This window comes from Perognathus longimembris, chromosome 15 (assembly GCF_023159225.1).
Source record: "Perognathus longimembris pacificus isolate PPM17 chromosome 15, ASM2315922v1, whole genome shotgun sequence".
Classification (NCBI taxonomy): Eukaryota; Metazoa; Chordata; class Mammalia; order Rodentia; family Heteromyidae; genus Perognathus; species Perognathus longimembris.
The window spans coordinates 50,267,810-50,285,896 of NC_063175.1; the positions used below are offsets into that span (position 1 = coordinate 50,267,810).

General features: G+C 37.4%; 1 protein-coding gene across 1 annotated transcript in view; it reads left to right on the top strand.

Annotated features, from left to right (window-relative positions):
• Phlpp1 (PH domain and leucine rich repeat protein phosphatase 1) overlaps positions 1 to 18,087 on the top strand; it is a 183,309-nt gene that overhangs the window by 98,043 nt on the left and 67,179 nt on the right. The window contains 1 exon segment of the mRNA XM_048363595.1: positions 11,796 to 11,962. Coding sequence (XP_048219552.1) covers positions 11,796 to 11,962 — 167 coding nt within the window.

The window sequence follows — 18,087 nt, forward strand, 5'->3', positions numbered from 1 at the left end:
AGGCCTCAAATTAGTGATCTTCCCATCTCTGCCTCCCTCTGTCTTTGGTGTCTTCTTTTATCAGACAGACTGCATGTTTTCAAGTATGGGTCCAAATTACGCTGGAAACAATTTGCTGAAAACATTTAGAAGGTCAGTGTTTTGAATTTGAATAGTAAAACTACTGAATTAAATGTGAACCCCTGTAGATAGGAATATAGGCTATCTAACATCTATATGAGATACTTAGGACCAGAAATAGGTTGGATTTGAATTTATTTCTAACTTTGAAATACTTTTACAAACATGAGATGTTTTGGAGATGGGGGGACCCAAGACCAAAGTCAAACTATATTTTCATATATACATAATACACATAGCCTGAATTTTATACTACACATTTAGTACCCCTGCATTTTTAGTTGTGACTCATCACATAATACAGATGTAGAATTTTCCACGTGGGGCATCACTCAAAAATCTTGGGTTTGGGGCACTTTGAATTTCAGATTTTCAGATGGAGGCAGCTTAAGGTGTACTATTTCTAATAAAAGCCTCTCTGCCATATTGCTTATTGCTCTACTGAAGGGGAGATGGGGACTCAGCAAGTTCTCTTCCAGGGACTTAGGATATCAACCAAGCCAGCTTAGTTAAAACAGGGTGAGCATCAATCCAAGATTATCTCTGTGTCTGTGTTTAGGTAGCTGTTGCTGTCACATTATCATTTCTTTGGCTGTGCAATAGAGTATTTTAATTTTCCACCATTGACAGAAAGTCACTCCTTGTAAGGATCGTGGCTAGATATTGTGTAGAATTAAAGTCATGTGAAGCTATGTGTAACTACCACTTCATATGTAGGAATATGATACATAGTGAATCACAATTGAATTTTTGGTGTTATGTGTTTACAAACAATGTTTACTGTCCATTTAACTCAGACAATATTCCATTGAACACCTGAGTCAGTCATTCTAGTGTAATAGAATTGAGGAAGATTCATGTCATAAGAGGTAGTTGCAATGGACTCTTTTGTACAACTTAGTTATCTTTTTTTTGTATTTGCCTCTTAACATGAATGTAGTTTAATAATGTGTCACTTGTCCTTTAGTAATTGTGCTACTTTGTTAAACTAGCTCTTAATGGTAAATAGCTTGTTGTCAAAACCATTTTCCTGAGCCAAGGCTTTTCTGGAAAGTTCCCCTTCACCTCTTAAGCTGATTATTTATGCTTAAGACCCAAGGGCTCTTTGACCATGGACCATGTACCAAGCCTCTAGTAAATCTGAATTGGAACTAATGGTCTGAGTGGCATGAATGTTTTGCTTATAAAATCGGACTCCCTAACTGGAGAAGATTACTTTTCTACTAATTCTGTAGTGATAATGTGGAAAAGATTGGAGATTTAGCATATGATATTGGGGTATAGGAAAGCAGTGAGGAAAGGAGTCTTCAAGAATAATTAGGAGTTTACTGCAAAAAAAAAAAACCAGGTGAGGAAAGCTCATTTTAAGGAGAAGTGAAGAGTGTACAAAGGCATAACCACATGAGGCTTCAGCACATCAAAGGGAGATGTCACAGAAGATAAAGAAAAGGATGGCAGCTAGTACAGAGTATTTCTTGCCAATTTTATTTCATCATCTCATGGAAATTTGACTGATTTGTCAAATACTATAGTTAACTTTTCAACATAATAACTTAATATAAAAATTGTATTTTGGAATCTTTCATTATTACAGATAAAATATTAGGAATTAAGACATTTAGAAATTTTTCTTTGAGCTAAGCTTGGTAGTATGCATCTGTAATCTCAGCTACACAAGACTCGAGACTGGCCCCAAGCTAAAGCAGTGTCTGAAGATTGACTAAAGTAAAAAAGGGTTGGCATAGCTCAGTGGTAGAATGCCTGCCTACCAAGTACAGGGCCTGTGTTCAAGGGGCCAGTAGCCCCCTCCCAACCAAAGAAAAAAGAAAGAGAAATTTAAATTTCACTTTGAATTTAGGCTGAAGATAAAACAGTTTGGATGCTGTTAAGTTTTGTTTTTGTTATTTATTAAGCTGTGTTTAAGTTAATGGAATAATAGAATGTTCTTCTTACAGCTTCATGTACTCCTGTTTACATCTTTTCTGTTTTTTCTATGGTGACTCCTAGTTAATATGTTCCTGAAGAAGTGGTTTTCACTTCTGAGCTAGTTCAGTTTTAAATGTTTTAACTATTTTCTGAAGTTTTTTTTTTTTTTTTTTTTTTGGCCAGTCCTGGGCCTTGGACTCAGGGCCTGAGCACTGTCCCTGGCTTCCTTTTGCTCAAGGCTAGCACTCTGCCACTTGAGCCACAGCGCCACTTCTGGCCGTTTTCTGTATATGTGGTGCTGGGGAATCGAACCCAGGGCCTCATGTATACGAGGCAAGCTCTCTTGCCACTAGGCCATATCCCCAGCCCTATTTTCTGAAGTTTTTTTTTTTTTTTGGCCAGTCCTGGGCCTTGGACTCAGGGCCTGAGCACTGTCCCTGGCTTCTTCCCGCTCAAGGCTAGCACTCTGCCACTTGAGCCACAGCGCCGCTTCTGGCCGTTTTCTGTATATGTGGTGCTGGGGAATCGAACCTAGGGCCTCGTGTATCCGAGGCAGGCACTCTTGCCACTAGGCTATATCCCCAGCCCTATTTTCTGAAGTTTGACAGTTCACTTTTATATGAAGAACAAATATTTCACTTTATCATCTCATAACAAAAGAAGCATGCAGTATCTGTTTGTATTTAGACTCTTCCCATTTTAAGCTCACCTCATGGTCTTCCATTTTCCTCCCTCCTATTTTCTCTATCTTTCCTGCTTTCTTTTTGACCTGGAAAAAGCACCGAAGAAAGAAGCATCTTTTCCTGTGTACCCATGCTATTCTAGGATCCACTTAGATTGTCAGTACTTGAGCAAATGAAAACGTGTTCCTCCTGTTTCCTGAAGTGGAATGCTGTAACTGTTTCCCATTGAAATACTAAGGAAACTTGGTTGGGATCTGCACTGTTATAATTAGTACTTTAAAATATATGTGGATTTTGTCTGCATAATGGTATCTTTAATAAAATACATTCTAGGTTTCAAGCAAGGATCTTAAAGCTGTATTTTAAAGTAATAACATGTTATTTTAAAATTGGGGAGGTATTATAAGATTGTAAGGAAGTTGCCAAGAAAGTAAAGTAATATTAATTGTAGCTCTCTGGAATAATCACCTGAACAATCTCCTCCCTCCCCCTTCTTTTTTCTTTTTCTTTTTCTTTTTTTACATTACTGGGGATTAAACTCAGCCTCACACTTTCTAGACAAATATGCTACCACTTGGGCCATGTCTCTAGCCCTTTTTACATTTAATTATTTTTCAGTTAGGATCTTGTCTTTTTTGTCTGGGCCAGCCTGGGCATGTGATTCTCCTACCTAAGCTTCCTAGTAGCTGGTTTTAGAGATGTATACCACTTACCTCAACCAGCTTATTATTTGAGATGAGGTATTCCTAATTTTTTTTTTTTTGGCCTGGTCTGATTTAGAAACTTAACTGGCCTATTTCTACCTTCTAAGTTTGGTGAGCCACTGTGCCTGGCTATGTAAACATTCTTTTCTTTTTGCATTTTTAAAAATTGTTATTATTAAATTGTACAAAGGAGTTACAGTGCCATAAGACATGTTATGAGTAAAACACTTCTACAAGGATTAATGTCACCCCTTCCTTTGTTCTACTCCATTTTCCTTTCCATTCCCTATCCTGAAGTTACATAGTTAAGTTTTTAAACAATATGCATTGAACATAATGACTACAAAGGCAAACATTCGTTTTGACGGTTGAATTCTAGGCATCATGAAAGGACACTAAGTTTACAAGCTTAGCATTTAAGATTAAAAAAAAAAAAACCAGACTGTGGACTTGTAGACATTTCCCATCTCCTGCCAGATTGTTTGTAGTGTTTCAGATACCTATGGGGTATGATAAGACAGTTCTTTCTTGTGAGTTGAAGTCATTTTCCTATAGGTTTGACTCATGATGAACAAAGGCAGATGAAATGTGTTCAGTGTTGAAAACAAGGGCATACTGTTGTCTGATTATTTGAAACTGATCAAATATGAAGATTGTAGGAGCTTAACATATAGGATTAAGGAGGCTTCTGTATTTGGTCATTTTATATTTTGAAGTTGAATTCTTTTCATCTGAATGTTTAATTTAAAACTATAGACACTTAAAAGTTCTAATTCCCAATACTTTCTTATCTTGGGAGTTCCCAGTATTTTAAATCCAGAGTATTGAAGTATCTCCAAGTATTGTGGTGGATTTAATTCTTCTATGGACTGATATAATTTGCTCTGCATGCTGGACCTAACATGTTAGATTAGGAAGCTAAACCAATTCTCTTGGTTTAAGTTTAATTTACTAACTGTAAAACAAGTAGCTTACTTGAACCATTTAACCATGCAACCGTGTGTGTGTGTGTGTGTGTGTGTGTGTGTGTGTGTGTCTAGGTGTAGGTGACATCTAAAGAATGCCAGCTGTGACTCTCAGAAACATTTCCAGGTAGTAACATTCTCAAGACATTGTTTACCCATATTTTGCCAATAAGGAAATGAGCAAGGAACTCTGAGTTCAGATTTGATCTCCACCCAAGCCATGCTTTGTTTTCTTTGTTGTTACTGAGAAGCACAATGGTGTTTATGGGTGTGGGGTGGAGATAACTATTAGATTGACACTCTTGTAATTTTGAAAGGCTGTTGGTGCCATTTCCAATGACCTTGTTCATTTGGTTCTGACTTATAAACAGTGAGGTATCAGGTCTACATTTCCAGTTTAGGCTATTGAGTGAACTCACGGGGCAACACAGAAGCGCCTGTGAATACTAGGACTGTTTTGTGAGTGAAGAGGCCTCCTGCTGGTAAATGGAACAGTTGACATGGAGCTCTAAGGTCTATAGGCTCTGTGTGTACGCTCAGCATCCTTGCACAGATGGTATTGAACTGTAGTTTAGATTTCTGTGTCCTCAAGAGGCTTAGTTCTTGCAGATGATGAGTGCATCTCAAGTGCAGTACTGGGTCAGTGTCACCTATGGTGCCTAGTCTACAGAGGGAAAATGCTGAATCTATATGAAATGATTGACTCATAGCACAAGGGTACCAACGGCTCCTTTGCATCCCTTCCTCTCCTTCAAAGAGAGGTAGAAATACCAAGCAACATCTCTCAGGCTATATTTCTCTATATTACTTTTGCTGTATTATTACAGGCTAGTACTTTAACAATGATATGAGTGTTCTGTTTGTTCTTTACTTTTAATTTTGGTGTAGTTTGCTGTATTTTTAGCTGGTAATTCATGGTCCTAAAATCATACCTCCCTCTTTGTGCTCTTGTTCCCATAGACTCCGTTTCTAATTTTTGGTTGGCATTCAGAGCTCTCCAAATTTCCAGATTGTAATTGATTTACCATTTCATTTCTAACAATTTAACAGGTACACTTACGTATTTTACTACTTAACATTTTTTTTTCATTTATGTAACCTTTGAAGGAAATGACACATTAAGATACTGGAATTCCAGGTAGAATTTACCAGTTATTTATGATAAATTGATATGTTCTCGTTAGGACATTAATAATGTATATATTTAATTATATAGGAAGATTTTCTCTTTTAACCAGACTTTATAAAATGATAGAATAAGATCAAGAAATGAGATTGTGGAAAAACTCTGGGGTCAAGCTAAAGCATTTTGGAAGACTTTAAACTAAATAATAAATGACCTTATGAAGCAATGGAAATTAAAATAAATTTTTGTGTGTTGATATAAAGTTGAAAGAAAGGAAGTTATTAATTGCTTGGCTGATAAGATCAATAAACTCAAGCCTTTCCGAAGTAATTTTGAGAGACAGGGAGGGATAAGAATTCAAACTAGGTCAGTTGAGGTTAAGAATTGTTTACCGAAACCTTGTCAACTCCAGAGAAACTGTCCTTTTAGTTAGGGACATAATTTCTCAAGCCACGAAGGCTACCCAGAGCAATTAATGACTCAGAATACCAGTTTGCAGAAATCCTGTATGTTTTACAAAGGAATTATTTGTGCTATTTTAACTGCTTTGACCAAGCCCTTCAGAGTCATTTCACATTAACTTTGAGTAGTCTATGAAAATACAAAGATAGATAAATACAGCTTTATTCCAGTATAAAGGGTAAAAAATAATCTCATGAATGTTACTGTACTTTACCCTTGTTGAGGAAAGACAATTATCCACTAAATGAGCTTTCCAGCACAATGTGAATAATGCAGATTGTAGTCCTGTTGCTTGGGAAGGTAATGGTTTTAAAAGCATGAAAAGGTAAGTTCGGGCTAGCAAGTCATTTGGAAAAGGAGGACTATGTGAGCAGGTGGCTGGGATTCATGTATCATGTATGTGTATCAGTCTAACTTCTTTGGCCATAATTTATTGTTACTGCTGTTAATACAGACTATAATGGATTTCCTTAACCATAGTTACTTTGGACTGATCTAAAATGTGAATTTTCATATATAGTTAACTCATGGTTGGTTTTATTGATTGTACTGAGCTAACTGTTCAAAGTGGCAAGCACAGTAGCCTGTACAGTGTAGCTTTGTTGATAGGCTTGTATTTTTGGTTAACTGTGGAGGTTGATCTAGGGATACTTATTCTACAGAACCTCTCAAAAAAAATTTTTTTTAATGCGAAAAGTAAGTTGGGCACCTGTGACTCATGCTTGTAATCCAAATTACTCAGAAAGCTAAGATCTGGGAGGATTATAGTTCAAAGCCAGCCGAGGCAGGAAAGTCTGTAAGACTCATCTCCACAGCTCAGTTGGCAGAACAAGGGACAGCACTTAGGCCCTGAGTTCAAGTACCAGTATCAGCACAAGAGAGAGGAGATTGAGGAAGGGGAGAGGGTGCAGGAAAGGGAAAGGAGAGAGAAAGAGGGGTTATTTTTGAAGGAACTTGTTGAGTTGACTAGGCATGTTTTATTTATTCTCCTTTTAAGGTGAGAAACCTGAAGGACAGATTGACTGGATCAAAGCCATATTGCCAAGAAGTATTATAAAACCATCTTTATAAATTCTGTATATAGTTAAGTCTTCCCTCAGCCCTTAACCTCTTGAGTCTTCTACTACCTTGATGTTTATAGATAAAACAGAAGTACAATAGCTTTTGCCTAAAGGATTTTATATTGTTGATTATGAGAAGCTACTTTAGAAGTCCCTTTCCTGAGAAGCATTTCCTGAGTGCTGTTTTCTTTCACTTTTCTGATTCCTTTTGTAACCTTTTACATTTTTCCTGTAACCTTTGAAGGTTTGATTAGATGGGGTGTGGGGGGCACACATGACCACTGCCAAGTTGCACAAGCTTTGTGAGACGTTGTGAGATCTGATGTCAAGGAATGTTGGTTGCAAAGAACTTCACTCTTTCCATGAAATCCGTATGGGTCAGCAGATGGTCCCCTCTGCTCTGGAGGTGGACTCACTGTCTGGTAGGGCCTTTTCTCATTCCTAGGCCTTGAGCTTCTCTTAGGGAGTGCTTTTGTTTTACGTATGTTAGCGTTTTGCATGGAAGTTAGAGGGGCTCTGTTCTGGTGAGCTCTTGATTAAGGTCTGGGCCTTTACCAGATGGAGGGAGTTAATCGTGCAGGCTCTCATTAGACTGTGGTCCTGCTGCTGCTTTAATCATGTGGCCTGTGGCTCGCTCTCATTTACCTTTGAGATGGGGATGTGGTAAAGATTAAATATTACTACTTCAGCTCTCAGTAACTGTAATAAGGGCAGCACTTCCTATCTGTTGGCTATTAATATTGTTAGTACTACTTCAGAAAATAACTAGACGACAAAGGCTGGTTGCTCTAAGGTATGTATGTCCAGGTGACTTTACTATTAATATGTAACCTGCATCATGTAGGTCTGTCATTTTTGAGAAGGATCTTCATTTTAATGGCTGTTACATAGGTGGGCCCAGCTTCTTAGGACTGCCTGGCTGGTAGATCTCGCATTTGGAATCAGGTAAACCTTCCGGACAATGTGCCTTTCTCTTCTCTGTGGTGGAGGCCTGCTGGACCTGGATTGTTCTGGGGGCAGAAGCACTTATACATCTTTTTCAGGCCATGGGACTAAGCAGAGGAGATGCCAAAGTGGTCACTTTGGCAGCTCACTGCCCCATGGGTATGATGGCACGTTAAATTTATGTTCTTAACTCTAGATGTTTCTGCTTTTGCAGCAGCTCCCATGAGTCTCCTCTAGCTGCTTTGTGGCCTTATTACTGTGGCTTCTTCTGCTTCCAGGGGACAGGTTGTGGTCTAGAATGAGGAAAGGAACAAATACATCTTGATGTTTAATCATGTTCTCTTAGTGGTCTCAAGGGAGTATTTAAGGTGATGGTTAAAATAGAATTTTTCTTCAGACAAGTCTCCTGATGGAAGATTGCATGAGATAAGTCAGAGGCAGAAGGTGAGAAAGAAAAGAGGAATTGTGAGCAGTCCAGTAGCCCTCCTTCCATCCAAACATCCTGAGGGTCACACCCAGTGCTAAGCTTAAGGTTATGTTCGTGAACAAGATAGAGAAACTTTTGTGTAGGGAGCATAAAATTTAGAGACACAAATAAATAATAGAGAAGTTTGAACCTTTGCCTGCTTCTTGTTTTGCTCATATTAAAAGCAGAGTTCTTTTAGTGGCCTAAAATAAGGCCTTAGGATCTGCTGCCAGCCCCAACACCTTACATTCTGACCTCATTGTCAGTTTCTGCCCCTTTATTCCTGCTGGTTGTCATCTGCTTCTGACATGCTAGACATATTCCTTTTGTGAGGCTTTATATTCTGGCTATTTCCTCTGCCTGAAATGTTCTTCTAGATAAATTCTTTTTGCTACCCAACTTACTTCCTCCTGTCTAAATGTGGCCTTATCAGTAAGTCTTGATCAACCCATTTATATCACACCCCCCCCAATGCTTTTATAACCACAATAAAAAATTTAAAAAATTATCATCTCGGGGCTGGGAATGTGGCTTTAGTGGTAGAGTTCTTGCCTAGCCCTGGGTTTGATTCCTCAGTATCACATAAACAGAAAAAGCCGGAAGTGGCACTATGGCTCAAGTGGTAGAGTGCTAGCCTTGAGCAAAAGGAAACCAGGGATAGTGACAAGGCCTTGAGTTCAAGCCCCAGGACTGCCCCCCCCCCCAAAAAAAGTTATAATCTCTCACCTTCCCAACTATCCTGCACTCTGTCTTCTTTCATAGTATTTACCACTCTTTAACATATATGTGTTTTTTAAAGTAAACTTAAAGGAGATCTTCTCCTTGTTTACTCAGTTAAGTACTTAGGAGAGTAGTAGGCACATAGCAGGTGTTCAGTAAACATGAATGAATAAAAAACGAGTACTACAGGAAAATTAAGCAAGGTTTGGATTTGTTTCCTATGACTGCTGTTATAAATTAACAAAAACTTGGTGGCTTAGGAAAAGAAAGCCAGAAATTTGTTCACTTACAGTTTTGCAGGCTTAGAAGTCTTAATTTAAGATGCCAGCAGAGCCTTGCTCCCTCCAAAGACTCAAGGGAAGAATCTGTTCCTTGCCTTTTCCAGCATGTACTGGCTCCAGCTGTTCTTTATCACTCCAGTCACTACTTTCACAGTCATATCACTTTTTCTTCTTCGGTCTCAACCCCACCTCTTTAAGAACATCTCTACTTGTAATTAGGACCTACCTGGATTCTCCATAATAAATATCTTCTCTTTTGTCATATGAGGTAGTATCCACAGATCCAAGGATTAGAACATGAGTGTCTATTTTGAGGGCCATCACTTGCCTACTACAAAGAAAAGAATATTTTGACCAGAAGGAAAAGAATTGTCCCTGGTGTACCACTTACAGGAACACTGAAAATCTAGAAGGCAACTCATTGTTTTTCTCATTTTTACTGAAATTTTTATCTGGGATCACACTATGGCTTTCAAGTTAAATGTACCACACATGTACAGACACACTGAGATTTCCATGTGCTGGCCCCCACAGTTGTTAACAACATTGGCATAGTTGCTTTGTATCTTTTTTTGTCTGTATAAAAAATCAAACATTTCCATTTCCCTGTTACCTATCTGGGAAGCAATCACAATCATTAATATTTAAGATGTGGAGTTGTGCATGTGTGTTAGAGCTAAAAATGTCTTTCAGAAATGTTATGTATAAATACATATTATATTATGTGACATGTTATAATTTGCCTTTTTTGTCAATTCAAATGGATACATCTTTAGTCATTCGTTTTATAGCCATTAAGACAGGTTTTCTCTTTGTTCTGGTTTCAGAGTATGTAAATCCCAGGAAAACCCAAATTTGCCTAGATTGGTCCCATGTCATCACTAGGATGGCGAAAGTCTGGAACTCATCCCTTCCCAGAAGGTCAAAATACTCTATATCTCTCCGCGGTCATGTGTGACTGTTTAAGGAAAATGGGGAGATCAGGGATCTGGAGTACACAAAAATCTGATTTTTGCTTGTGCTGCTTCAAGTTTGGGCCTGTGCATTGTATCGTCTGGAAAGCCTTTTCTGATCTGCTTATATTCTGAGCCCTTGTACTTTATTGTTTGTCATGTGGTATCTTTATTGCCCTCTTTTTCTTGATATATAGGGTACATTGTGTTTGTTTTGAGCTTCTGGAAATACAGGATCTGAATACCATTAGATGCTCAGCACTTTGGGGGGTGGAGGGGCGGCAGGTCTTGGGGCTTGAACTCTGGGCCTGGGCACTGTCCCTGAGCTTCTTTTTCACAAGGCAAGTGCTCTACCACTTGAGCCACAGTGCCACTTCTGGCTTTTTTGAGTAGTTTATTAGAGAAAAGAATCTCATGGAGTTTCCTACCCAGGTGTGCTTTGAACCACTATCTTCAGATCTCAGCCTTTTGAGTAGCTAGGATTACTGGCATGAGCCACCAGCACCTGGCTTAGCACATATTTAATCATTGAGTATCTGAGTAAACATGTAAGCGTGAAATAAGTTTTACATAGAGCACCTACATGAAAAAAGCAAAGTAAAATGAAATTATAAGCATCTTACTGAAATTGAGAGAACCTGAGAATTTTATAGCAGGCAGACAATACAATCTAATTACATGATACAGTATGACATAGTATTATTTACTGTTATGTATAGAAGAACATCAATAATACTTCTTTTTCATCAGTACATTAACTCATTCAAAAGTTTCCATTTCGAGGGGCTGGGGATATAGCCTAGTGGCAAGAGTGCCTGCCTCGGATACACGAGGCCCTAGGTTCGATTCCCCAGCACCACATATACAGAAAACGGCCAGAAGCGGTGCTGTGGCTCAAGTGGCAGAGTGCTAGCCTTGAGCGGGAAGAAGCCAGGGACAGTGCTCAGGCCCTGAGTCCAAGGCCCAGGACTGGCCAAAAAAAAAAAAGTTTCCATTTCGAGCTCAGTACCTGTCTCTCAACTTTGCATTTCCTCTAAATTCTTGTATTTGTTTGCTGAGAATTTACTTACACAAATGTTCTCAGGAATAAAATCTCCTACACTGGGGGAGACTATTGTGATAGTCTGTGCTCTTTAGAACTCACCTCCTATGCTAGGTTACTATGTATATGAATCCTCTAACAGGGACATTGTTTCCTAATTTTGTCATTCTTGGCTCATTATGTGCTAAGTGAATTCTCTGTTGGCTGGTGTTTGGACTCACAGTGTTATTTGCGTACTATGTCTGTCTTCCCAAATGGCATTATCTTGTTTCTATCCATAGAGTATAGGATAAATGGATGATAATACAAATTAGATTTATTTATTTTTTGTCTCCTTTTAGGTTGCATCCCAGCGTATAAGCTCAGTGGATCTTTCATGTTGTAGCCTTGAACACCTGCCTGCCAATCTCTTCTATAGCCAAGACCTTACTCATCTCAACTTAAAACAGAACTTTCTGAGGCACAATCCCAGCCTCCCAGCTGCCAGAGGTCTGGGTGAGCTACAAAGGTGAGTCTGAGGGAATGCTGGCACTCTGAGGAAGGGGTAGGGATTGATTGCTGGAGTGACCTCTTGAATATTCAGATGGAAAAAAAACCCTGAATGTATGAACTTTCTCTCTTAAAGGACAGGTAAATTGGACTTGATGAGTGAGGACCTTATTTATCAGCTGTTCTGAAAATTTTCCCAAAGTCCCTGCTTTTGGAATTAATGGATAGGTTTATATGACAACAATGCTCTTATACCACTTTTATTCCTTCAACTAGTTATAAATACATCCATAGAAAGTTACTAACATCTGATGTGCTTCTAGCTTCATGAACTTGTTCATATTAAGTTATTTATTTTGAAATTTACATAAAATTAGGGTTTTGTTTTTTTTCCACACGAAGTAATTAGAATCTGTGTCTTTGTAACTAGAGAGAAACAACTTGCATATCTGTAAAGCAAATTTAATAAGAGTTTTCCTTTTTGGAGCAGTGATCATTCTTGATTCTGTGCTAAATTAAACTCCCCAGTAAGTTACATACTTATTGCAACTATATGAGACCATAAGTGCAAAAGACTCAGTGTTAAATGATCAGTAGTTAATTTTCTTTTACTTGATTGAAATGGTTAGAGATTGGTAATTGACCATTGATTATTGTGTTTATAGTTTTTAAAAAATATGAAATACTTTTTTTTCTTTTGCTAGTCCTGGGGCTTAAACTCAGGGCCTGGCACTGTCTCTGAGCAACTTTTTGCTCAAGGCTAGCACTCTACCCCTTGAGCCATAGTGCCACTCTGGCTTTTTCTGTTTATGTGGTACTTGAGGAATCAAACCCAGGACTTCCATGTATGCTAGGCAAGCACTCTACCGCTAGGCAAGCACTCTACCCGTAGGCCACATCCCCAGGTGTGTTTATAGTTTTTACCATCCCAGAAAGAATAACTGAGTAATTATGTATTGTAAAGTTTGTATGCAAATCATTCTATATTGTAAGATCTGTACTTATAACTGAAAACAATGATGTTTTAATTGTGTTTTCAGATAATCATGAATATTCCTTGATACAAAAACCCCTTCAGTGACTTACTTGTTGAAATACTTTCAGACTCACTAGGTTATTTGCACTTTGAGTGAATGTTTACTCATATATCATCTTATTGAGTATTGGTTGTTTGGGAAATTCTGGTATTGTTATATAATACAGATGTTCTAAATGTTAACACATTTCATTATTCAGTTTCAAAATTTCACATTTGTTAATATCAGTGCTGACCTTACCAGAAAAGCACTGGGAAATTGTCAAGCTTGCTGCAGAAACAAGTTTTCTAATTTTCACTTGAAAACTTGTAGACTCATTGACAACAAATACCATCAGTTGTTTTTCTTGAAAGCAACCATCTTGCTTCATTTTTGAGAAAATATCTGCCAAATACCCAAGAATTAATAACGAATTTGCCAGCTGTTCTCTCAAGTAAAAATGATATTTTAAGAAGATAGTCAAATCATTTATATTTTCCTTGAGATAAGCATCATAATTGAATATCCATCACAAATGCTTTTCTGGACTTATTGCTCCCCAGATTTAAAAAGATATGTATTTAACAGTGGAGTTGTAATAGAAATAACTTTTTGGCACCATCAAGGACATTTTTTTTTTCTTTTTGGTTCTGAGAATTCTACTTAAGGTCTTGGACTTGCTAGGCAAGAGACCACTTGAGCTACACTCCTAGTTCTTTTGCTTTGAGTTTGTTTTCATCTTTTTTGCCCTGGGTGGGAGTTAAAGCCATCCTCCTATTCCTGCCTCCTGAGTAGCTAGATTATTTTTAAGTAAAACTAGCATTACAAATTTTTTGAAGAGTATTTTTACAGTGATTGCTTGGTAGAGGAAAATACAACAACTGGGCAGTGTGTTGCTGTGGTGAACTAATTTATGTAGACAATAGATACTACAGAAAGAACGAAAAACACTGTGTCTGTGCAGGGCCTATTGCTTCTAGCTGATGTCTCCTATGAAAGCAGTCTATTGCAGAATTTCTGAGCTTTAGTTTTTATATCCTCTGTATATTGATGTCAATGTTCATACTGGCATTTCTAGAATACAGTTAATAACAACTTTGGTGTTTTTTTTAACTAAAGGAGAATATCATTATTTTGAAGTATTTGTGTGTCTGCAGCATAAACCTATGCAGTTCTCTTACAGAATATCAGGAACTTTTTATCGTACCACCAGATTCTCTTGTCTCAGAACAGAAAGGGGCATGGAATTCATCTGAGCTAATGTTTACCTTTTAGGTCTATGGGGATGTTAAATGCTAAATCAAGGTTAGTGACTATCTTCTAGATAGAAAATCAGGGCTGGCATTAGACAGTGATTGGAATAGAGTTTCAGCTGTGCCTATAATGTTTATTTCTTTGAAAAGGAAAATTTGAGAAGCAAATGTGGTAAAAATGTTAATATTTGAAAAAAGAATAGCAGATATTTGACTGATTATTATTACTTTTTGTATTTGAGTATATCATAATACCCAAATTAAAATCTAAAGCAGATTTAAATGTTTCTTATCACATGGACAAATATGCTCCAAAGAGACCATGTTTATGGAACATTTTTGATGACAAGAAGATATTTTGGGCATGGACCTGACTTCAGTAGGGTTCAGGTCCTACCTAGTCTCAGGGTCACTTAATTGGTCCCCCCTATATCTGTTGTCTCGTGAATCTCTTTTATTTTCTCTGCACTGCCTACCTTCTACAACATGCACCATTTTTCCACTGTCACAGTAACAGCCCTTCTCAACTCTTACCTGGACTACTACTGAATGCTTTGGAAAGTAATTGTTTTGCTGTTTCCCCCCTACAGCTTAGTCTCTATGTTATTATTGCCTACTTTTTTTTTTTTTTAGTAAATTTCTTGGCTTTATTTTCACTTTATTTTAAAATGTTTAGAATTTTTCCACTAAAGTAATGTCATATGTAGATTTTTTAAAAAATCTTAGTAAACAAGGTATAATAAGAAATAGTTGCCAAAAGCTCCGTTTCCACTCCTTCCAGTCCCTGCTCTCCAGTGAAGCCATTCTTTCTGTGAGTCTTTTGGCTTACTCCTGTATGTTTTCATCTTCCTAAATTTTATGTACTGCTGTGCTTTGACTTTTCATCTCTAGAGGTTACATATTGATACTACCATAGGTAATAAAGATTTAGCTCTTGTGTTGCTTTGTACCCTTATTGAACGACTTGTTCAAAGCTTTATCTTTCAGTATATAGGTATTAAGTTTTATTAGTGCCAGATTTCACTGTTTCCATTATTATGAGCAGTGGGACTTATTTACAGTGATTATTCTCTCCCTATACTGGCTTCATGGTAGCCTCTCTTATTAACTTTTTTATTTTTATTTTTTATTTTTTTATTTTATTTATTTATTTGTTTGTTTGTTTGTTTGTTTATTTTTTGGGCCAGTCCTGGGCCAGACTCAGGGCCTGAGCACTGTCCCTGGCTTCTTCCCGCTCAAGGCTAGCACTCTGCCACTTGAGCCACAGCGCCGCTTCTGGCCGTTTTCTGTATATGTGGTGCTGGGGAATCGAACCTAGGGCCTCGTGTATCCGAGGCAGGCACTCTTGCCACTAGGCTATATCCCCAGCCCCTCTTATTAACTTATATATGTATGTATATATATGCACATATACACACACAAAGTGTGTATATATATGTATATATAAAATTTTCTGTTTGTAAGCTTTTAACACCATTTTCTTGGCAACAGTTACCTTTCTGAAGTCAGTATAGGTATTTGCTCCTTTGCCCTCTATATGGCAAAGACATTTTTTGTGCATCTTTTCCCTTGGGTGTGTCAGTTTTACTTCAAAGGAATCCTTTAGTCTCTGAGGCATTGATTGCATGCCAAGATTGGGGGAACTGAGTAGGAAAACAGCTGGAATCTTGAGGTTTAGTGTGCAGATTTTAATTTAATTTCTCTGTTTTCAGAAGTCTTTTTAAAATTATGCCTCATGCCTTTGAGTTAGGGATTCTCCGATTTGGGTTCTTTGAGAGATGGATCTAACTCCTCCTTAGATAACCTTTTGGAAATCTTTTTGTGTGTGTGTGTGTGTGTGTGTGTGTGTAAGAAAAACATAGAACAGTTACAAGTAGTATTGTACACCTTGGGGGGGATTTCTACCAATGGCAGACATACATACAAGTACCCATGCTGAGAAATAGAGTATTACCAGCACCCCAGAAGCCTTCATTCTCCCTTTCCTGTTACCCCAAAGATGATCGCTGCCCTGGCTTGTTACCACAAGTTAGTTTTTCCTGAGTTTTGCCTGATGTGCTATAAATGGGTCACATAAGTGTGTGTGTGTGTGGGGGGGCTTTTCATTTGTTTCTTTGTAAAAAGCAAAACTGAGCATAGCAAGTTATTAGGTAATGCTTCATGGTGTGTAATAGGCTATGGTTCAGTTGAAGATGGAAGGTGTTTACGTTTTACACTGTAGTGAAAGAGTGTATTTTGTTTTTTCTTTTGCTCTCTGGAGGATCGTGGAGAATGGGAAAGGTAGGACTCAGGGAGTAGCCTGTGAGGGCTCAGGAGCTGCGTTGTGTTGTCTTCAGAAAAAAACTAGACTTAAAATCACTTCCTTTTATGCCAAACATTACTATGTTTTTGAAGATTTTATTGACACATTTTCGAAATAAGTGTACATCATTACCATATACATAATACATATCAGATAGGTATTGTATACATAGATATATGTATGTATACATACATGCAAATAAAATTGCTTCCTGGCATTAATTTTAACTTAAGAAAGTTATATTTGTACTTGAGAACGCCTCAGTGTACTTCTTAAATGTTTAGTGTGGTAGTTTTGAGATATGTCACATAGTAATTGCTTATTGTTTATATATGTAAAGAATTTATGCTATTAATCCTCTAGTGTCTATTCACAAGAAACATTAGCATGGTACAAGCAGATAATTTATTTTTTATATTTTTGCCTGGGTATCAAAGAATTAATTGTTAGTGTTAAGACAGATTTCTGAGGACAAATTTTTAAGAACGTTGCACTTACACTAGGTAGAGAGATTCTATTCTATTACTTTTCCTTCTAACTGTAAATTTTTACCTTAAACAAGTGAGCTATTTTCACAGAACATTTAAATTGGTATGTGTGACAAGGTAACAAACAGTACAAGAAATGTATCCAATGCCTAACATATGAAACTCTAACCTCTCTGTACATCAGTTTGATAATAAAAATTTGAAAAAAAATAAATTGGTATGTGTTCCAGTGTTCTAAATCTAGAAAGATGGCTGGCTGATGTATACAGACAGGTCAGCAGTTTCAGGGGAAAAACATTGTTCTTGGAACTACTACTGTTTGTTTTTTCTTTATTGGCCTCAAAACTCTTCAAGTTAGTGTTCAAATACAGAGGAAAGACAAATATCAGAGTAATAATTTGGATGTTTAATGGCTTCTTTATGATTATATGTCACTACTTTGTTTTATTAATAACTTTAGTTTACATGAGGACAACCACATCTCTACTTAAATGACTCACATAGTTTTGATACAAGATTGCTATTGTTTTCCATAAGGAATGGTTATATTGTTTCATTGTAGAATCAATGAGGTATAGGTCAGCTTTCTGCTGATTTAAATCAAGGATTGTAACTTTTTTTCATGTTGTAGTTTTACTCTTCACAATATAATAGCAAAGTATTAGGGACATAATTGTACTGAGTTATAATGGACTCAAACATTTTATTATACAGATAAGTTTAGCTCCTTTAAATTTGTCATGTATTTCTTTCATTGTACTGGGGCTTTTTTTTTGTTGTTGTTGTTTGTTTTTTTTTTTGCCAGTCCTGGAGCTTGAACTCAGGGCCTGAGCACTGTCCCTGGCTTCTTTTTGCTCAAGGCTAGCTCTCTACCACTTGAGCCACAGTGCCACTTCTGGCTTTTTCTATATATGTGGTGCTGAGGAATCAAACCCAGGGCTTTGTGTATATGAGGCAAACATTTTGCCAGTAGGCCACATTCCCAGCCCCTAGGACTTTTTTTATTCAGACATTTTATCATACTGATGTATTTAGCTGTTTTGTGTTTATAATAATTTATTTATCATTTTTAAAGATTTCATGGG